This window comes from Gymnoscopelus microlampas, assembly GCF_963454915.1.
Source record: "Gymnoscopelus microlampas genome assembly, chromosome: 2".
Classification (NCBI taxonomy): domain Eukaryota; kingdom Metazoa; phylum Chordata; class Actinopteri; order Myctophiformes; family Myctophidae; genus Gymnoscopelus; species Gymnoscopelus microlampas.
The window spans coordinates 33,695,053-33,717,008 of NC_139939.1; the positions used below are offsets into that span (position 1 = coordinate 33,695,053).

Here is a 21,956-nt window from a genome sequence, read left to right on the forward strand (position 1 = left end):
CAAGGAGAGAAGATATTGATCGTGTTCGCATTAAGGAACGGGAACAATACTTGCTCAGTCAGCGTTATTTATGAAGCAACAGCAATTACTTATGACATGTCACACAGCTGGATAACTGTAGAGCCCAGAGGGTTGTCATGTGGAGAATTTCTACATCTTGGGAGAAAAAAAAAAAAAAAAGGGAAAACATGTAGTATACATTCCAACAAAAAAAAAAACCTTCAACTTCAAAACGCTGTTTCAAGTTCAAGCTAGAACAATTAATTTACAAGCTTGTGTTGAAGGCAATGGCTGACGAAGGCGCACTATGGAGCGCACCTTTCTAATTTTGGTTGTTTAAAGCAAAATGTGCCAATCCTCATGTACATGTAGACTACATTAAACAGTTACAGCTACTTAGATTTCTTAATACTAATTACATGGCCATTTTCTTACTCATACTAACAATCTGCACATCTGATCAATCCTAACATTTTCTATGCAAGAAAAAAAAATTTAGCACTGATTTATTCAACAAGTTTATTTTTATTTGGACCGTAAGACAAAACAAGTTCTGTTATATTTGAGACCTATTCTACAGACATCAATCACTGCTTTGTCTTCTTTTCACATCACGCACAGAAGTAAAAACCCACACATTTCTCAGCACAAGGTTGGGAAAATTCAATCTAGCATTTTCCACCAATCAGTGACCGCTATTATTGACTGAAAGGGAAGTCGCCCATCATAAGTGGGTCCATGCCATTGTGTCAACTCTCAGTGAATAAAAAATGTAACATACAATTCTCATCACTTGACAGATCTAAATCCCATCGAAGAAAAAAAAAGTTTAGAACAAAGGCACAAAAAAAAAGAGTCTATAAACAAAAATAAAAGTATACATTTTCAGGATTACAAGTATGTGCAAGAGCTTGGGGAGCCAGGGCGTGCCATCTTAATTGTATGCGGTTGGTGATGGGAGAGTCAGAATGGTTCTATTGGGAGCTGTTGACTGGTCCAGACAGGTTTAAAAAGGTCTAAAATTCACACTGGCGTTTGAAAAAAATGTTCAGTCTAGGACCACCACTCCACTGGCATCATCATTCTTTAACTCATCTTCCACCTCCGTTGCCACTATTCCTTCATCCTCCTCATCCTCTTCCAGGTCACCCTCTACTCCCTCGTCACCAACCTCATCAGCCACCACAAAACCCTCCTCGTCTCCATCTCCGACCTCAAAACCTTCCTCCTCATGTTCTCCCTGCTGCTCCTCCTCCTCCTCTACTCCCAAGTCCTCCTCCATCTTCTCTTCCTCTGTCTTGTCACCCTCAACCGCCTCTTGAACAATCTCTCCCTCAATCTTTCCCTCATCCTTGGTAGGCTCCACCTCTGCTTCTGCCTCCACCTCCGCCTGGTCGTCATTGGTCAGCTCCATCTCCGAAACCTCCATAGCCATGGAATCCTCGGGATCCTGGTCATCTTGGTTACCAACAAAGGGATTCTCCCCCTGCCGTAAGGAAGTGGATTAAAAGCAACTAATTAGGTTTCACTGAATAATTCAAAATGCAAAAAAGTATCAAACAACCATATTGTATGAATATGTTAAAGGCGGGGCAACAGAACATTTTAAACTCTGGAAATTTAAATAATGTGACTATGTTATAATTTGGCATTCTCACAAAGAATAAATATGTTATATACAATTTGGAAAACAATTTTAACAGCTAACCAGCTCCCCTAATGACGCTTTGCAATGTCAGGAGTGGAAGAAGATTTACCCAGGGAAACTCACCCAAGCTCTCTATAAACCATTACACACTCATCAATATACATATCATTTCACAGTTAACATTAGATTGGCTTCCACAGCATTGCAAATGTAGCTGATTTTGAATGTGAGACATTTACATTTATTTAAGTACACTGATGGCATGAGCTGCTTTTTTCAGTTATTGAGAACTTAATTTGTTTTAAAAAGCAACCGATATTGTCGTCTAGATATGGACTAGTGTGTAAATATCTCAAGTTGTCCCTTATCTGCTACCCTAACTTAAAATGATTTCTGTACAAAAACGCAATGCAAAAGAACGTGTTTACCTTGAGGTAACTGTCCAGCTTCTTGCCAATAACTTTGTGGTTAAGGATGCTACGAGCGACTGACAGACTGGACCTCTTGGACTGTTCCATCATGCCCTTTGGTTATACAAAGGATAAACAAAGTCATTCAAAATGTCAGAGGGTAAAACATGCTTAAGAACAAACAATCAATAATCATCATAAGATAAATTCTGCAGACCAGAGAACTTGATAAGAACATCTGCTAAATATTTATCTTGTAATTACAACTGATGTCCGGTACCTTTCGGTTGTAGTTGTGGTCAGGGGACTTGATGTGTTTCTGAATCAGATGGTGTTGCATGGGAATGAAGACATCGCACGCCGCACAGTGAGCCGCCTCCACCTTTTTCATGAAGTGTTCCATGCCCAGCTCTACAGAAGAGAACCGAGTGAAGACATTCAGAATACTTTCAAAGTGTACTACAACCATTGTCTTCCACATGCAAAGTTCTGATGCCTTTACCTCTGGTGAGGTCCTGTTCCTTGTAGACCTGGCATATGGCAGCGCTGTGGTTCTCCAACTGACCTGTCCTCTGCTCGGTTTTCTTATACTTATTCATCAGATACTCCTAGAACACACCCATACACTTTCTTTGTGACCAATGTTATGTGTAAAAAATAAAAATAAAAAACCACACATGCTGCACTAATGTAAAGGCTAACCCCAGGTATACTGTATGCTCATGGGTGTCTCACCTGTAGAAAGTCTGTGGTGGGTTTGGACAGATTGCTGGAGAGGAACTTGAAGTGGTCCTTGTGGAAGCGGCTCTCAAGATGAGTGGCCATGTCTTCTTTGTAGAACGAGCGGAACTTACACACAGAGCACGCAAACATGGCTCTGCACGACAGGAAAAGAAAGAATGAGTCACATTTAAGAGCTTAGAGTTATCAAACAGTGGTTGACATGAAGTGTGTGTGAGTTTAGTGTGAAGTCAGTAGAAATTGAAATACTCCCGCATTACCATCATTCATGGCTATATTCACCATCTGATAGGGAGATGGATAGAATTGTCGACAAATAGGAAAGGCAAAAAGAGTGCAATCAATTGGAAAGAAGTGAAACTAAAGAACGAAGAAGAAAAGGTATCAGAATGGGAGAAAGAGGAGAGGATACTAAGGAGTAGAAGCAAGATTCGAATTAGGTGATGTAGGTAGTTCTGACCTCTCGGTAGGGGATAGTTTGCTCCCTGACCTTTCAAGGAAGCCTCTCCTCCTCCTTAGTTTGGGGTTTCTCTCCTGGCCTTGGTTTGGGGTCTGTTTGCCCTGTGGCTTCTTCTTTGCCTCAGAGTTCTCCTCCTGCTCAGTTGGAGCTGCTGTGGAGTGTGTGTATAGGACACTGTTAGAGGAGCATGATATGGAGAAAATATGCAGTGTGTGATAGATTTGTTGGAGATGGCGACATGAGATGCAATAAAACTGAGAATTATGCATACAATTTCCATGTCTGATAGTCAATGTTCCCTGTTCCATACTGCGTCGCAGCGCACACAACTAAAATTCATAGCACAATAACAAGGTTTGTGTATTGTATTCGCCACGTGGTCAACAGTAATCCACAAAAAAAGTCCCACAGCTGTCGTCGCATCAGCTCTTTCAACTTGCTGAAGTGCTCAGCAACTTTTTCCCTGTGATTCCTTTGAGCAGCCATGCAGTTTTCAGCATTGTAAAGTGGTGGCTGCCTTACAGGTGCAGTTGGGGGTGAAATACTACCTCCCCAACATAAACAAACCAGCATGCGGAATAGAGTAAGAAAGTTCACTTGAGTAGAATTCAAAAACGTTCAGTTAACCCACGGTTTTCCGCATTTAGATTTCAAGTGAGAAAGACGAATTTCTAATTGTTTGAATGAATTGATTTTCATTTTGCCGGTGAATATCAGTGATGATAAAATCTGATACATTATGTAGCTCTACTGTTAAGTGTTTTATCATGCATCTGATGAAAAAAGAAAGAGAAGACAAGAGTGCAGTGAAAGGCAGGAGGAGCACTTACTTTTCTCCCCTTCTGATGCAGGCTTACTACTCTGTTGAAAGGATAAAGAGATTACCATTAAAAAACGAAGTAAGGAAAGTTTCACGCCACTGGCCTTCAACTCATCCCAACTAGGAACAGTCGGCAACTATTGAACAGTTTCCAGGGAGCAGTTATGGGTTCAGTGTCTTGCTCAAGGACACATCAACACAATGCTGAAGGAGGCAGGATCGAACTGGGAACTGGTTCGTCCTCCTGAGCAGTGTTGCGGGTAACGCCGTTAAAATTAACGCTGTTACTGTAACAGAATACTTTTTGGGGTAACAGAGTAACCTCGAAGTACTCTGTTACCTTTTCCAAATTAATGGTGTTACTTCGATACATTTAAGACCTAATTTGTTGCCGCAAAGGAAAATCCTGCACTGTTTCCTGATCAATTAACAAACTTGTCTCAACGGAGACATGCACGGATGTTACACAGAAATCGGTGACCGGGCCAGCAGTCTGTGGTGATTGCGTAATCATTCTATTCAACGGGTCACCACTTATGGTGTGACACACGGGCCGGCTGACAGCTGGTCTTGTTTTATTACATTAATTTGTCGCACCCGTGCGACATGGCAGAGATTGAGAGACGACAGAGAGGTTTCCCTTTAGTACAGTCGTGGAAGTATTCACACTATTTTTGGATTTATTGGTAAAAGGAGGAGAACGTCACTGCAAATAGCCTTGGTGAAGCCCAGCACAGCTCCACCTCCACAACACTGGTGGTAACTCCGGTAGGCTTGCTTTTGATTTGATTTTGGGAAAAGATTTACAAGTAAAATCCATATAACTTAAACCCAGGATAACACATTAAAGTGTAATTCAACACTTGTTTCCAATGTGGTCCTGCAGCTGCACTCTTGATCAAACTTCCTAGCAGGGGGGTTTTAATTGTCGGTAACGCAAAAATATTTTAACAAGTTACTTTTCTCAGAGCAAGACATTGAACCCCTAACTGCTCGCCATGTGCTGATCTGCCCACTGCTCCTAACAGTAAGGATGGGTTAAATGCATAGGGCAATTTCCTAAAAGCATAACTCATAATGATTGTAATAAAGACACACTCTAAATGTACTCACTGCAGCTGGAGTCTTGGCATCGCCATTTTTCTCCACCGACTCTGTTGAGACAGAGAAGGTTGACAGCAGCCATCACCCAACAAACAGTGAATAAATCACGCCAGAGAGACTTGGTGTGTACATATGTGATGTGACTAGTGTAATGTGGCCTCCAACATGTCAAATCTTTACTGTGTGTGTGTATGTATACCTTGGGTGCCCTCTGTCCCTACAGTCTCTGTCTTGTTCATCTTAGATTCCGGCTCATCAGCTGCAGGTACCGTTGGCTTCCTCTTCTTCTGGCCATCCCGCTGCGGTTTCACCTGCTACAGGGTAACATACAGTGAACTTGCTCTCCCACAAGCATGTGCAGAAAGTTTGAAACACTGGCAAAATAATTCATGCCAGTTCCATGCCAGGGCAAGAATTGAGTTCTAGGGTGAACTCAAGTCAGTGGAGAGCCCCTTAAGTTAAGGCCAATAAAAAAAAATCTTGATGTCAGAACGAATCAGCTACTTTATTTTTATGGAAAATTAGCTTCAGTGGGCAATATGTAACGTCATGGGATAAAACTGGAGGCTCCAGTTTAGCGCTAAGGGCACTGTTAACTCCTGTCTAACATTCTGTAAACCCCAAATTCATTCTCACGTCTCACATTGTGACAGAAAACCTGATGACGCAGCAGCACAATAAACCAGAACCTGCGGTTTTAGACCACGGCATCACCCATTTCCTCCAAAGGCTAGGCATATAATAAAAATAATAATAATATATATATATATATAATCAACAATTAGCCAATGGGTTCTGAGATTTAAAATATTTATCCTAGTGACACCAATTGGCTTCTAGCTCACTGTATGAATGGACTTCAAACATGCACCATATGCAAAACAGGACGATACAGATTGAACAGAGTTTGGTTTCATGCACCAAATATCACAATATCATTAAGCTGAAATTGGTGCTATAAAGATAATGTGTGTAGGACATTTTCAGTAATATCACAATTTGTTGCGCTGACATATTCTGAGTTCTGACAGCCATTGATTTAAAAAAAAAATAACTAAAGGTAACTCTTTGAATTAAGTCTAGGCGAAAAGTACTTAAAAACTATGGAAAATATGCCAATAGAGAGCCATAAACAGTGGCTAAAAGAAATACATACACCAATGGTCATTGTAACCGACTTCTTTTTTTAAACAAAAAAACAAAACAAATCCAACACAGGTCATCTTTATAGCTTTGCAGTGCTGTTAACCCAATCTATTAAAATCACTTTCACTTTCAATCCATATCTTCACACACTTTAAATATCGACAATCTTCCTTCTATGGGCAGTCCTCATCACTAGTATTAGTCTTATCCTACGTACACCCAAGGGTGGAAGAAGAAAGCCAAATAAAAACCAAAGGGAATCTGTGGAAAACACTTCCAGATATGTACTGGCAGATGAGGATGATTTCCTGGGCACTTAAAAGTGGGACACGGGCATTTAGCTCCATGGAGCCTTTCTGGACTGGACAGTTGACATTAGGGGACAGAAGTGGTCGTAAATGTGAGATACAGATAGAGGTCATATGGGGCTAGTTGACACGTAAAATAGATTTGAATATGTCAGATTGGCTAGCCCAATAGTTGAGGGGATTGAAGGATATAATTAAACAGGTCTTAACTTGTGCCCGGTGCAGATGGGGCTGGCAAGTCTGACTCGAGGTACTTACTCGGTTGAGGGGTCTCTTGCGGCCTCGCTGGCGGCCGGCCCGTGGGCCCCCTCCAAAATGCCTCCCAGGGAAGTCGTGAGGCCCTTGGGCAGATCCCTGATGGAATCCCCCACTCTCGGGGTACATGCGGTTGGACAGGAGGGATGGGAGCTTGCCCCTACCACCTCCTTGAGAGTGGCCATAATGGGAGCGGCCACCACTGCCACCTCCCCGCCCTCCTCCTCCTCCTCCCCCCAGTGGAGTGGGGTCAGACCTGCGGCCTCCAAACCCTCCTCCAGTTCCACGGCCCCCGGCATTTCCACCCCTTCTGGGGGAGCGTCTGCCTGCTCCGGCCCATCCTCCACCTCCACCTCCTCCTCCACCTCCTCCTGAACCTCCTCCTAGGCCACTGCTGAAGGAGTCTCTCATATCCTGTCGCATTTTAGCGACTCCATAGGACGAGGAGGGGCCGTCGAAGCCTCCTCCTCCCCCAAGCCCAATTCCCCCTCCGAAGCCTGAGCTGCCACGCTGACCCATCAACATGCTGTCCCCCCGGCCATCGCCATAACCATAGCTACTGCCGCCACCAGATCTGTAGAGATCTCGGGAAGAGGGTGAAGGGTGAGAGGAAGGGTGCGAGTCGTAGGACTCGTACTGCTCAAACCTGCGGGGAGGGAGGGAGGAAGGGTGGCAGAGAAGAGCAGAGGATGAGGGAGGGAGTCAGGTTTGGATTTCTCCACCTGCTCTTCCTTCTCCTCCACATTCTCAGTTTCTCTCTCCCTTTATCTTTAGCTCCCATTTTTATTTGATGATGAACCATGAAGGCAACATCATACACTGACGATCCACAACAGATGAACATACTGGGTGTGGTCATTTGTGGCACAGCAATGATTTTCCCTCTTAACTTGGTTTACAAAAATGCACTGGAGTTCTTCCCACAACACATCTCTGCAGGAGCACCTGCTGGAGGTTAAAAGGATACTAGTAGTCAGTGATGTTAGACACAAACATGTAACTTTTGAGGTTTGGTCAAACTAAATGGCAAAGCCAGAGGGGAAACTGGGGAGAGCATAAATTGGTCATATAGAAAAGGACAAGAGGCTTGTCCATTCATGAATCATGGTCTCTTGTCTCTCGTGTCTTAATACTTAACCATGAGATGTTATTATCTTGGGGAATCAAATGGCTCATATCCTAATAACAGAAAGAGGTTTGATGGAACCCAAATCTCTTTTCAGTGGTCCTTGGCATTGCTAAAGTTCAGTTTGACACGGATATGCCACACCAACACCTGTGAACTCTCACCTCTCTCATGCAACCTAAATCCAGGAGACAGGGTTAGGTCACATGGAGGATGAGAAATAAACAAAAAATGGGTACCAAAAAAAAAGAAAGAAAGAAAGGACAAGACAAAGGCAATGTTGACCACGGCAAGATGCTACCTAAACTGGGAAATGTAATGTATGAAACAGAGGCTGGCCTTAATTATACATCCATAAGACAGACCCTGCCTGTTACTATTATGTTTGAGGCTTAAACAGGAATGCCCCTCAATAGTATTCCTTGAGTCCAAAAACTTAACATGAACACTTCAACACCACCACTCTCACACCATACAGTACAGAACTAAAACCACAGCTGTGGAGATGAAAACCTTCAATTCAACAATACTAAAATAAAGTGGCGATAATCTATGATTATAATTGTTTTAAATGACTGGCTTCTCCCATTACAACCTTTGCTAACCTCATCAAATTCCTCAACTTGAAAACACAGTTCTCAGATCAATGCTACATAAGAGTTGATCTGACTTGATCAATACTTTATTGACATTACCCTTCACGTCCACACATTCTGAAACATGTAACACTATATCCTTTTTTTTAATGATAAAGTTAATTAAAGACAGGAACTGAAAAAGAGAGAAATGGGTAACGCCTGCATTCTAGACTACTCATAATGAGTCTCATATCCACATTATTCATTTAGAATCAGCAGAAGGGTAGTGGAGGGTTTCTGTCACATGTGTGTTGCTCCACCAATTGACACTGTCTGCACATATCAACGTGTTTGAGAAATTGCCAATGGCGTAGTCTTTGGTCGTAAACCAGATACGAAAGCCACAACTGTTGGTTATTGGAGAACCATCTAGTTCTTCTATAGCAACAAGCTACTACGTTGCTAGCTTGTTAAGAGTGCAAATATGCCTGGTGTGCGTAACTGGAGTTGCAAATGTTATAAGTTATGCGAGTGCAGAGGATTGGCATTTGCATGCATGGCATGCACGTGTTGGCATCTGCTTAACCAACTATATGCCGACTTGAGAATATTAAAACATTTCATCCCATTTAAGCTATAAATTATATTATAATAAATTATTAGAATGAATAGTCTAATGCACACCGAGTCCTTGTACTACATGTGTATCGTTACACCCCTGGTAGTCTGTGTCATAGTGTGCTAATCATAGTCAGTCATTCTCTATGATTAGCCTAATTTCTTTAATCGACACCACCATTCTATAGTTAACCGTTAAAACAGCTAGGCCTACAAACACAAGTGATAGTGGCAACACTTAAGGTACTGTAGTGTACTGTATAGACTATTGGAATTTGGAAATACTGAAGCATTATGATCTTATTCAGTAGGATATATTGTTCCTCTGCACCATCATAACCTGCATTCCATTCTATTAAAAGGTTATATCTATATGATGTCTGTATAATTATACTCCAACCAGATGATCGGTGTACAGCCTGTTCAGAATCCCTCAACTAGGAATATGCTTGATAGTTATGAGAACATTTTTGCAGTCTACTTGTCGGCACTGAGTAAGACCTATTGGGTTGAAACACGTCTGTTGTTCTGCCTGGGTGAGGTAAATAAAATGTGAAAGGGACATTTATTGAGTGCTGGCCATTTTCTCAGTAGCAGTCTACTTGTGCCGTAGCAAAGTGAGAAAGGAGATATTAGACTTGATGAGATGAATTGAAATCATTACAGTCTTCTAGGCTACATCGAAGTACCTGGGATGCTATACGTATAAGCATGGCTATGAATGTACATGCAAGATGAAGTCAAGTATCTTGACATGAGAGTGTGATTAATGAAGAGCAACATCTTTACACAGTTAATATGACAAACATGATTAAGTTAACATGTTTCACTATAACGATTGCATTATCCAAATTTGCCTGCTCATGACCATACTGACTTTCCATTAATATGTAGAGAACATACAAATAATTGACATTTTAAATGGTCCATTAACCATTAATTGTGTGATTGTGTCCGTGGGTACAAAGCTCAGTCAATATGACGCATGTCTAAAATGCTTATTAAGCAATTGATTTTATGCCTGAGAAGCAGTGGTCTGTGCGTGCATTACCTCTCACTGCGAGCAGACTTCATCCCTCCTTCCAATTGTGTTAGCATGTCGAGGCGCTGGTTAATTTTTGCGATGACTGCATCTGCGCCTGTCGAGGAGAGCAGTGAGCCCCCAGAGAGACCCCTCTTCATCTGCCCACCACCTCCATAACCTCCCAGCCCTGACATGGAGTCCTTATAACCTCCTCCACCTCCATACAGATCGAAGCTGTTGGAGCCTGGCAGGGAGATCAGAGACAATTCAATATCATAATAACCACAATCAATTAGGTTAGGAAAGCTGTGTTTTTAACTACTTGAACCCCAGCATCCGTATTGTGGGGGAAGTTTTCACTGAAAATAGCAGATCGACAAGCTTAGATCGACAGACACTAGTATTGAGCTCTGAGGGTCTCCGGTTACCCAAGTGGGGTTTAAGTGTTTAAAGGCTGTGGAATAAAAGTGAGAGTGAATTTATTGCAAAGTGACTTATTCTCACCTCTGTTGCCTGATCCTCCCCAACTTGAATACCCTTAAAGAAAAGAACAAGCACAATGAAATATTAATGTTAATATCACATTAGACATAATGAACAATATATGATGATTAGAACAATACGTTTAGATTTTGCGTGTAGGTTAGTAGACTTGGCGGCCATTTCATTTAGCTTTCACATTATTTAATGAGTGACTCCATCCATTTAATAAATACGTTTTCATTTTTAACTTCAGCGAGCAGCTAACAAACAAGAGCAATTTTGTTAGCTTGCTAGTGAGTAGGTATAAGTGAGTAGCAGTGTCTGTGGATGATTGATTTATTGATTGACTGACTGAGGCATTTATTGAAAAAAACAAGGCATGCAATAGTATGATAAAATACAAGTATACACATTAAATATCAAATGGATGAAAACACAACAAAAGCCCGAAGGCTTATTTCCATTGTGGATCCTTAACGTTAGCTAAACAGCTAGTAGCTAGCTACCATTGTTCACATTACCCGAGTGTTGTTGGTCTGTTAGCTTTAGCTATTAATGTGAGGTTGGCTACATGAACACAATGAAAGTGACCACAATCACCACTTTAAATTGTCAACAAACTAAATAACATTACTAAGGTAAATAATGAGAGGTCGCACTGCGGTTTACGAGCCACACAAAGCAACCAACATTAGCTAGTGGGCGAATATTAGCTTATTTTATTAACATTTTACATGAGCAATGCTTTTAAATATACGGCTGTAATATAACCATAATGTTGGCGCATAATGAACATAATATTTATATTTACCAGAACCGTAGTTTCGGCCGTCCATAGCTTTGAAGGTACGCTGTGTCTCTCTTCCAATGAGCTTTGATTCAACGGACTGACTGTGTGTACACAGCACCACTGAGAAGAATCAGCTTTTCTCAGTGTTGCCAGAATGTGCGAGAGAAACAAGCAACCACGTCTATGAAAACAAGCCCAAAAGAAGCAAGCACTTCTCCATTGGCTATTTGAAAATAGCCGATCTACAAGAGCTTGTAGATCTGCTATTTCCCCCCAAAAAAGTCTTGAAGATTTTTTTTTAAACATTGGAATCTTTTTTGAAACATTTTAACAACACTAATCTTTTATGGCATAAAATATGTTCAGATGGGTCTGTAGCCCCTTTCTCCAAAATACTAAAACAAACAGGGTCTCGAAAGAGGCTAGGGGTCTGCAGACACATAGATATTAATGTGGGGGTCCTGTCCTTGACATGAAAATGCTTGAGAACCATTAAACAACATTAGGAAACAAGCCCAAAAAACGCGACAGGCAACTATCAATATTTTCAAGCAACTTTACGGAAAAACAAGTCCAACGTAGCTTATAATAAGCGGACATGGCATCGCTGCTCCGGACCTAACATTTGCGGAAGTAAAGACCCATTTGGGCGTGTTGCTGCCCCCCACAGGTAATGGACGCAAACTTCAGTTCTTTGCAACAACAGTAATGTACAAATTGAAATATTCAAAGCAAGCAAGTATTCTAACATAACCTCCAACAAATCTTAGTAAAAAAAAAAGAAATAGATGCAACTTGAAAATGTATACACAAGTATCCAACAAATCCCACCCCACATCTTTAAATAAATACAAATAAGATAATGTATGTATTTAGAGCATTTATCATCTCAGTCTAACATTGGATATGCATTGGGTAATTTTACCCCTTTTCATTTCCCCTTTGTCTACAACACTACATCAAGTATTGCCCTCTGCCAATACCCGCCTAAAGCGAGGACAAGCCGGCTAAGGTAAAGTGCAGCTAAGTATGTAATCCCAGCCCTGCTGGGAAAATCTGCAATAAATTGTAAATGCTTTCCCCACCGTCAGTATTTACTGTTAAGCACATAAACCTCACTTATATCATGGTTGGAGTAAGACCAATAAGAGTATCTAGATGTATTTAGTCACAAGCCACTTAATCTCCAACATTAAACTTTTGGCTGGATATGATTAGTGAAAAGGCATAGTGTTGCTGCAAAGGCAATACACATCAAAGCCGAGAGTCCATACAGGAGTTTCAGCAAATTCATAAATTATCAGGTCTCTATGTTGTCATTCAAACTGTAAAATGTGAGCATGAACAGCAACTTATTTATCTTGTTCAGTTTGTCTCTCTCTAACCGTTCAATGTCTCAGATGTTCTGTAACACAGGATATTAGTTAGGTCTTTCTTTAGTACTAGTGCATTAATTCAATATACTCCACCGTCATCGCTTAACAGACTTTTATTATTTTCCATGCATTAAAAGCATACCATAAAAATATCCCATAAACAGTCATTCTGTAACATATTTTTCAAAGACAATACAGCACATAAATAATTGGTCCCTACTTTGTCAACAACTGCTTTCCCCCCCATTATATATAACTCATAATACAAAAGTTAACTACACCATAGGTAAAAATGACACATTGTACGTAACATAACATACACTTTAGTGCCGCTCATGTTAACATGATACCACTCGCTCAGCATTACCACTTGCTCACTGATATTTCTTGGTGTACCATTTCTGGGAAAGGATTTGTACCAGTGTAACAAAAAAGAAAAAAACTCATGATTTGGTAACATTAGCAAACAGTGCATATCTTCCAAGCATTGACAAGTTTGACTTCAAATGTCTTTTTTCTGTGCATTAATTTAGGCTTGCCTGAAAGAGTGCAACTCTTGGTTGTTAAGGACTTGTACTAGTCAGAAATGAAATATGCATAAAAGTACATACGGATGTATATGATAATGCAGATGCACAGTTCGCCCTACATATTTAGTAGAGTAATCTTCAACCCTGTATTCTCTTCAGTTTCTTCCCCAAGAGGTATAATAGTCTATACATGTTATGGCAACAAATACAATCCCATTCAAATGCGCCTATCAACGTTTTAAATAAGAATGCTCTAGCAAAAACTAAGGAATACGAGTGAAGACAGGCGCACAACTTATCTTAAGTTAAAAAACATTTTTTAAATGCTACGGCACCTATATGGCTTTGACATTTTGACACAAACTGACAATACATATGACAGGAAGACTAGTGTTCCAGGAAAACCTTTCAATATTACCTACATATCGTCGCTGTCAGTCAGAAACCTTGTAACTCCAAATTTAAACTTTTTATGTTTTATCATCATTAATTCCCTACTTCGTCATACAAGAGTGTCAAGCCAAAGTAGTGAAAATGGCCGATCTACAAGCTCACAATGTGTCGCATCGCAATGCTGTTTTGGACATAGGCGGTTTCCACCCGACAGGGACGATATACAAACCCACATGGGCCTAATAAAACTTCATAATGAACTAGTTTTTCCTTCATCTCTATCGTAACATGAGGAGTCATCTTGAATCTTCTTATAAGATAGCACCCACCACAGAAACCTGACATTGTTTCAAAGGCAAAGGGGAAGTCAAAGTGCAACGGTCATCAAGTCTATGAGGCACTTGCTGCTGGGACTGATGGCCTGGTTCTCTTCGCAGCAGATTCTTCCACAGAAAATGGGTAGCTATACTGAAAGAGCAAAATTATAATATGAATATCAGAGATTTCAGTTCACAATTCAAAGACCTCTCTAAAAGTCATGAACTGTAATTAGATTCTCTCAAGTCATAAGTCTATAATGCCAAGCACTTATAGACCTACAGTACAACAAGCTGAATTAAAGATTAAATGTGAGCTTACTTCATTTTCAATGTCCTGGAGAGACTTTATATGAATGTTGGTCAGTTGAGTATTCAGCTGAGGACTCTAAAAAGAGAAGATGGAAACAAGCTTAAAGAGAGATTGATAGAGAGTACAGCATGGAAAACGGGATAAGTTCCACTTAGTGATTATGTCACTTTTGTAGTGCTTAAAAAGAAAAGAAAAAAGGAAACGCACCATGCCATTTATCTGGCTCTCAAACTTTGGATGAAGGGTAAAGGGAACTCCATCGATAGCTAGGGTGAATAAAGGTATAGGGAATATGGGTTAATTAATCTATGGAATAGTAAGACAGTGGCCATTCAATACTGTTGAATGTGTATATATAAAAGGGCAACTTGAAACAGTATACCTGTGATCGCAGAGATACTGCTATCGGCAGTTATGTCTGGAATCTCCTTGCGTTGGAGTGTACTACGCCGCTGACTTAGTTTAGCAGGGGGCTGAGGTGGAGGGTTGCTTTGGAGACAAAGGCAAAAAGAGAGCAACGTTGCTGTTATTACTGATTCAATGTCCATATGCCAAAACAGAACTTCCAATACATTTGTTTTGCATTTTATAATGTATAATGTCACACCATTTCCACCTGAAATTGGAATTAAATGGTGTGCTTACTTTTAACACTTAAAAGTTTCTCTTTAGGGAGTGATAAAGATCTTTTCTTATACCTTGGTCTGAGAGGCAGAGGGGAAGGTTGTTCCAGAGACAGTTTGCGGACATCCAGGGTGACACTGCGAGGCTTGGCCTGGGGCATGGGGCCAGAAAACTGGCCTTTTCTACACCACATCACATAGCCATGGATTTCTCTGGAGAACAGTAAACCCAACTTATGAAAAACTGTAATATTTACAGTGATTTACATAATTGCATTAAAGCACAAGCGGCACAATGTACATTTTAATTAATAAAATGTAATTTTGTCGAATCTGTATGGTAGAGTATGTTAATAAAATAACTTATACAATTGGGGTAGTTGTATTTTGTCTCCCTGCTCTTCTATTGAGACATTTAGATCATGTCAAAGGTCATGTCTCACCTAGACACAAGATCTGACACAAATTTTGACCTAATGGTCAAGTTTCAATTTATCCCCTGAGCATTGTAAAAATGTCAGCACTTGTGCAGGAAACCGGGTTCAAATGCGGGGTAGAAGAGGAAAGTTACTAACCCCACACACGTGTAGTGCTGCAACATCATTTTACTTTTAGCAGTCAGTTTGATGTCCAACACAGCAGTGTCCACACTGCCGACTGGTACGACTCGCACACACACACGCTTCTTCTTCATCACTGAGGCCTCTGCATATGAAATATACACATTAACTTTAAAGAAAATCTAAGTGTACATCATTTTTTAGAGACTGTTTGAGAGACTATTTACTATTATTTGCTTTTGTAGTGATATTATCACTTGTCTTCCTATTTGTATTCTTCTATTTGGTAATCTTCTGAGTAGTAGGATTCCTTATAGAATGTGTAACTATCTCTGCATTTGGGTTTATAGAACCTGTATTGTTTCCCCTATTGCATCATTCTGCTCATGTGATACAACAAGCCTAGATAAGAGTCACCCACTGTAATTATCTTAATTTGAGGAATACCAAACTTGGTCGGAACACTGTGTGCTGATTTTGAACAGTACAACTTTTCAGAGCATCAAGCTGTTGCGCCGACTTTGTTCTTTTCTTTTTCTATTCATATTTGTTACTTTGTCTTGCACCAGTGACAGATCATATGGACCTACATACATTTGCACACTTGCTGCTGCCTCTGCAAGGTTACAAATGCTGGTTGTGGGTGAGTACTCACTAGCTTCTAGGTACTCTGCTATATAGCAGTAACCGTGAGGGATTGTCTCCTTGTCTGAGATGATCTGAACATCTGACACCACCATACCCCCCGATAACTCCTGAGGGAGGACGAAAAAGGGATAGATGGAGAAAAAGAAACGTACACGCAGGCAGAATAAAAGCATAGATGAACAGCAGGGTCAGAGGGTACAGGAGTGAAGTATGAGGGTACTTTGGAGACACAAATGATGAGCATAATAGTATGTGTGTCTTCCTGATGTTTGCCTGCGTTACCTTGCTGTAGCAGAGGTAATAACCAGACTTCATCCCAAAAGTTCGAGTGAAGTTGGCTGTTGCCCCATCTTCTGTAATACTGATCTGAAGGATGATGGCAAGAAAGTGAGATAAAGAGAAGTGTAGGTACTATTAACTAGAAATGTATAAACAGTGGTAAAAAATTAAGGCATTTATAGCATGTGACAGACAGAAAAGTTTCTGTGCCCTATGGACACCCTTGACGTCCCCATATCCCTACCTAGACTGTACACGCATAACACAGAATTATAAACATTTAATATACACCCCAATCCTTACCAGGGTGAAGTCTTTAGGGCAGATGCTGCTATTAGAGGTCCAGGCCACTGCAGCCAATGGTCTGACAGGACCTCCCCCATACTCCTTCAGAGACATCTGAGGAAGATGAGAAAGGAGACAACGACGAGAAAAATATGAATATGTGGTTTTGGTAGACAACGTAAATATCAGGGGGGCAGTACACAAAACCACAATCTGTTCCTTGTTAAGACAGCTTCAAACCACACTACCAGTCCCACTGAATTGCTCACTCTCCCACCTAAACTTATCCAACCTTATTCCATCACCACTCCATGGAACCTGATGGCTCTTAACCCCTCCACTCTCCCGTTTTCCATGATCTTCTCTCCCCTGATTTCTTTCCCTCAGAGTCCCTCTCAACTGACTGACAGCAACCTCCTACTTTCTCTCCACAATTTCATCAGTCTCTCTCTTCCAGGCCTGGTTTGTCTGTCTCTATTAAGCATCTCCTTTATTGGAAACTCTCTGAGCTGAGTGAACACGTCTCAGAGCAGCTGAAAGTAAGTGACGCAAAACTGATAATCAGATATCTCTCCCACTTCATTTCATCTGTGCATTCTCCCTCTCATTAGCAATGTCTATAGTACTATTTCTGTTGCACAAACATTCAGTCATCTGCCTCTAACCCAAGGAAGCTCTTCCGTCTCCGTCCCCCTCCACTGATATCCCCATCCCTCTCTGCTGAAGCTTTATGTCCCACACTTTGACATGGTCGATAATATCAGAAGCTTTCTCCCAGCCTCCCACTAACTCATCTTACCCCAACATCTCACATATTACTTCTCTATCTCCAGATGAAGTCCTGAAACTTGTGTCATCATGATCATACCCTTCTCAATTGTCCTGACCATTGCCACTGATCTACCCCCAAGCATCACCACCATCAACAACATAAACCCAGGCTGCTTCTGTCTGCCTTAATTTCTGCCAAAGTTTCTCCGTTCCTAATTTATTAATTCATTAACCCTCCGATGTCAAGAACTACAGACCAGTATTACTCCTTTGCTTTCCATAACTCTTGAACAAGTTGTTTCTAATTACCGGTAGATCTCTCTCCATCTCTCACAGAACAACCTTCTGGATACCAACCAGTCAGGGTTCAAAGTGAAACTTTATTGTCACACATGGGGCAATTTGGTTTACAGCTACAATAGCTCAAGCAGTCTAGAGTCACATTAATTTAAAAAACAGAACAAAAAAAAACTCCTGGTCCGGTTCGGTGTACCTAGCAGGCTTTTAGACTCTTGCATAAGATTCCTTGCACGTAAACTTACGTCTGATTCTGATTTTAAACTTCAGTTTTCTCATTGCTATACAAGAGTCTGTGTCCTGGCTCTATGGAATAATTAAAAGCATTTCAACAGGAGCTTTTTGCTGGCTGTATGGAATAAATGACACAATGAAAGCTACACTGCGTGCAAAAGATGCAGTCAGAAAAAATAAAAGAATATGAACTTGAACATGGGTTAGTTTCTATGTGCCTCTGTACCTTGTTTTTTTTTGTTGTTTTTTTTTTTTTTTTCTTCTTTCTTTGTTTTAGTTTTATTCATTTTTTCCTGTTAATGATGTCTATTTTGTGTTAGTTTGGTGCCTTATTTGTTTTTTTTTGTTGTTTTTTGTTTTTGTTTTTTGTTTTGTTTTTTTTGTTTTGCCCTGCGTTGTCCCAATTGATGTAATTTGTGTTGTCTTGGTAGTCATATGACTACTCACTGTGGTGCCCATATGAAAAAATAAAGTATATAAAAAAAAAAAGATGCAGTCAGAAAAGAACATGAGGGAAATTATGGTGCAAGAGGACCTAAAGAGGCAGGATATACTTTATAAAATCATATTTAGTTGTTATAATTTATAATATCATACTTCATTCAAACAACTCATTTGTTTAAGAATAACTCCCAATGTCAGGAACCAGAGAGCTTTTGGAAACTGTGATGTCATCAAGGAAAGTCTGAAGCTCCTTCATGAAATGAATAGGGGATTTGTTCATTCTGTGGACCTATAGGCCTATGTTTAAGTTTTCATAATCAAGTACATTTTATTTAATATCATCAACATTGAAGTGAAATGACACCCTTATTTCACATGGGGGGGGTCTCAAATCCACAATTATTTTCATGGTCGCATACGCTACGCTACTTCTATAAAATTAACAAAGCCTCACGTATTCCCATTTAAACAATTGGAGTCACATAAGCAATGCACTCAATACAAAAGAATGTTGATCTTATTATGGCAAGTAGACAGTATGCCTACTTAAGTAGATTGTGTAAGATAGCCTAAAACTGCTTTCCAGAATAATAATGTCATTTTAATCACAAATAGCAACATTAATGTGTGCAGTAATATTTCTAACAATAACATAGCCTAAATACAATGGGTCCACTCACTGAATGTTTCACTGACACAACTATCGTCCGCTCTTATACTTAGTTTAAACTAAAGCATTGGACTCCTTCATCCAGTGCGTGTCACGATTTTTACTCAAATAATCGCATAAATACTTACTCTGCCTTCTCGTTCACTTTTTCTTGTTTGTGGATCAGCCTGAAGGCAGGTAAACAACTTTTTAGGTGTCAGACAAAAATCCTTGGTCTTCGTCAAAAAAGCCGGAAGGAGTGATTCCATAATGACTTCAACTCCCATCAGGCTGAGCAGGGGAAACATGATCTGGATAAATGCAGCGGTGCAAAAAGTACTCAAATGTTTTTACGTAAGTAAAAGTATCAATACTGCAATGTAGATATACTCAGTTACGTAAAGTAAGTTAATTAAAAGCCCACAATTAAAAATTCACTTGAGTAAGAGTACAATATATTGGTATCAAAATGTACTTAAAGTATCAAAAGTAGAAAGTATTCATTCTAAATGAGTAACCAGTAACGTTTTAAAATAATTGTAGTGGAGTAAAGGTAAAATATTTGCCTCGAGATGTAGTGGCGTAGAAGAAAAAGTACAGAAAATTGGAAATACACTCGTTAAGTAAAGAATACCTCAAAACTGTACTTAAGTACAGTACTTGAGTAAATGTACTTTATTACTTTACACCACTGGAAACATGATCTGGATACATGGACGACGACCATACGCCGACGACTCGTCTGAGCCAAACACAAGATGGCGCTGTAAACTAAATAACACAGCGTGTATCTACGACTCGCCCAATGTCCATTGTACAACTGTAAGCATAAAGGGGGCTGGTATGTGTTGTGCGACTATCAATTTTACCATAAATGCACTAATACCGCGAGAGAGAGGGAGACACACGCGCGCGCGCACGCACGCACGCACGCACACACACACACACACACACACACACACACACACACACACACACACACACACACACACACACACACACACACACACACAGAGACACAGAGAGAGAGAGAGGGAGAGAGAGAGAGAGAGAGAGAGAGAGAGAGAGAGAGAGAGAGAGAGAGACATACACACAGACATACAGACAGAGAGAGAGAGAGAGAGACAGAGACAGATAGTTGCGACAATTGTAGTCCTTTTAACAAACAAATTGTGCACACAGGTGCGTGCATGAGGTGTGCTGGTGGTGGTGGGGGGAGAATAGACAGTGCTGAGAGGACGATCGATTCTCATTTACATGAAAATGAGGCAGAACAGGGGAGATTGAAGGAGGAAGGGAGCGAGGGAAGGATAATGGAAAGGGGGAAGGGTGATAGAGAAAGGGCAAGGAGAGAAGGAGAAAGGAGGCAAGAGGAATGATAGAGGTATGTGAAGCACAGAGCGTGGGGCTCTAAAGGAGATAACGGGGAGGACGGGGAATGTGAGATAAGTGGGGGATGAAAGGAAAAACGGATAAAAGGAGCTGGAAAAGAGACAAGGGGAAGAGAGAGGGCAAGGACATTTTAAATATTAAACACTACACACACATAGGTCTACTCATATCTGGTTGTTGGATGTTTTAATGTGAGCACATTGTGGGGTGATACAAGACACATTTAAATGCAATAATACATGACAATCAGCTGACCCCACCAAGGTACACAAATACATAGGTTATGATTAATACGGCCCATCTTCCTCCTTTTAATTTGGTTGGTTAATGTGGTTTAAGAAGGAAAGGACAATGATAAATATCTGGATATGATGTTTATTAATGGTTTCTCTGATCCCTAAATGCAATATGGATTCAACTGTAGTGAATACACATTCACTGTCCTGGGAGATGAAACGCTCTCAGTCCCCGGGCACCAGACAATGCACACTCACAGAACACATAGATATGTGTGTTTTTTTGTGTGTGAAAGAGAGAGAGAGAGAGAGAGAGAGAGAGAGAGATGAGCTGCTACAAACATGGAGCATCCAGAGGTGCTCAGGTCCCCGTTGGCATGGCAACATGCAGAGCAGACCACTGGGGGTGGCTGTGGGGGGTTAGAATTGATGGACTGTTCCATCTGGGCAAAAGAGAAGATCAGTGTTTATTCAGAGCATTAAGCTTAATTGGCTGATTGGCCAATTAATGAGAATGAACCAGCAGTAATCTGCTGAGATTCATCTGGGGGTAGGGGGATACAAATTGCCTGGTGTGAGTATGTGTGCGAAGATGCATGCATGCTCACGCAAGTGTATGTGTGCAATGCATGCACTTGTGTGTATATGTTGCACGTCCATGCGCTTGTAAATGAAAGAATGATAGAGTGTGAGAGCAGTTTGGTCTGTTCTGTTGTTTCCTGCCATGTCCTGGGAATCATTTATCTATTCCGATCCTTCTGTCTCTACCTGAAAGACAGGACAGGCCGCATGCAGGCACTTGCAAGTTCATGTGCAAAATGTGAACACACGCATGCACACATTACTACCACACACACACACACACACACACACACACACACACACACACACACACACACACACACACACACACACACACACACACACACACACACACACACACACACACACACACACAATGTTACCATTCGTTGCCTGCATTCTTAAAAGCATTGGGTTTCAATCACACTGGATTGAGTGACAAAAAAATACTACAATCTGTAACCCACAACCACTCTTTAACTCAGCAAACACATGTGTGGGCACCCTCGCACAAAC

The 21,956-nt window shown here is 40.8% G+C and overlaps 2 protein-coding genes across 6 annotated transcripts; both read right to left on the reverse strand.

The window, feature by feature from the left end:
- Nucleotides 1–505: 505 nt before the first annotated feature.
- LOC311056880 (uncharacterized protein) lies at nt 506–11,604 on the reverse strand. Of its 4 annotated transcripts, none has more exons than XM_084073722.1 (13): nt 11,533–11,604; nt 10,743–10,775; nt 10,266–10,482; nt 6,896–7,538; nt 5,383–5,497; nt 5,193–5,233; nt 4,090–4,120; nt 3,290–3,410; nt 2,794–2,935; nt 2,561–2,666; nt 2,339–2,469; nt 2,077–2,172; nt 506–1,486 (listed from the first exon to the last, which is right to left on the reverse strand). In XM_084073722.1, exons 1-13 carry the CDS (start codon nt 11,555–11,557, stop codon nt 1,049–1,051), a joined length of 2,139 nt encoding a protein of 712 aa, XP_083929848.1. In that variant the 5' UTR covers nt 11,558–11,604; the 3' UTR covers nt 506–1,048. The 4 variants fall into 4 exon arrangements, with proteins under 4 accessions (XP_083929848.1, XP_083929846.1, XP_083929847.1 ...); XM_084073720.1 differs by having other exon boundaries at nt 3,260–3,410; XM_084073721.1 differs by having other exon boundaries at nt 5,193–5,251.
- Nucleotides 11,605–12,984: 1,380 nt separating this feature from the next.
- mvb12a (multivesicular body subunit 12A) lies at nt 12,985–19,496 on the reverse strand. Of its 2 annotated transcripts, XM_084073832.1 has the most exons (10): nt 19,380–19,496; nt 16,854–16,949; nt 16,554–16,637; nt 16,279–16,378; nt 15,639–15,768; nt 15,139–15,276; nt 14,823–14,929; nt 14,648–14,706; nt 14,450–14,515; nt 12,985–14,278 (listed from the first exon to the last, which is right to left on the reverse strand). In XM_084073832.1, the coding sequence occupies exons 2-10, from the start codon at nt 16,947–16,949 to the stop codon at nt 14,201–14,203; spliced, it is 858 nt and encodes a 285-aa protein (XP_083929958.1). In that variant the 5' UTR covers nt 19,380–19,496; the 3' UTR covers nt 12,985–14,200. The 2 variants fall into 2 exon arrangements, with proteins under 2 accessions (XP_083929958.1, XP_083929959.1); XM_084073833.1 differs by lacking the exon at nt 14,450–14,515.
- Between the last annotated feature and the right edge of the window lie 2,460 nt (nt 19,497–21,956).

Coding starts and splice junctions, on each gene's coding strand:
- mvb12a (XM_084073832.1), bottom strand. CDS start 16,949: ATGTCTCTGAAGGAGTATGGGGGAGGTCCTGTCAGACCATTGGCTGCA. Junction 14,930..15,138: donor CCTCTGCCTCTCAGACCAAG/GTATAAGAAAAG, acceptor TTGTCTCCAAAG/CAACCCTCCACCTCAGCCCC. Junction 14,516..14,647: donor AGAGCCAGATAAATGGCATG/GTGCGTTTCCTT, acceptor TTCTCTTTTTAG/AGTCCTCAGCTGAATACTCA.
- LOC311056880 (XM_084073719.1), bottom strand. CDS start 11,557: ATGGACGGCCGAAACTACGGTTCTG. Junction 2,667..2,793: donor CCACCACAGACTTTCTACAG/GTGAGACACCCA, acceptor GGTGTGTTCTAG/GAGTATCTGATGAATAAGTA. Junction 2,470..2,560: donor GGAACAGGACCTCACCAGAG/GTAAAGGCATCA, acceptor TCTCTTCTGTAG/AGCTGGGCATGGAACACTTC.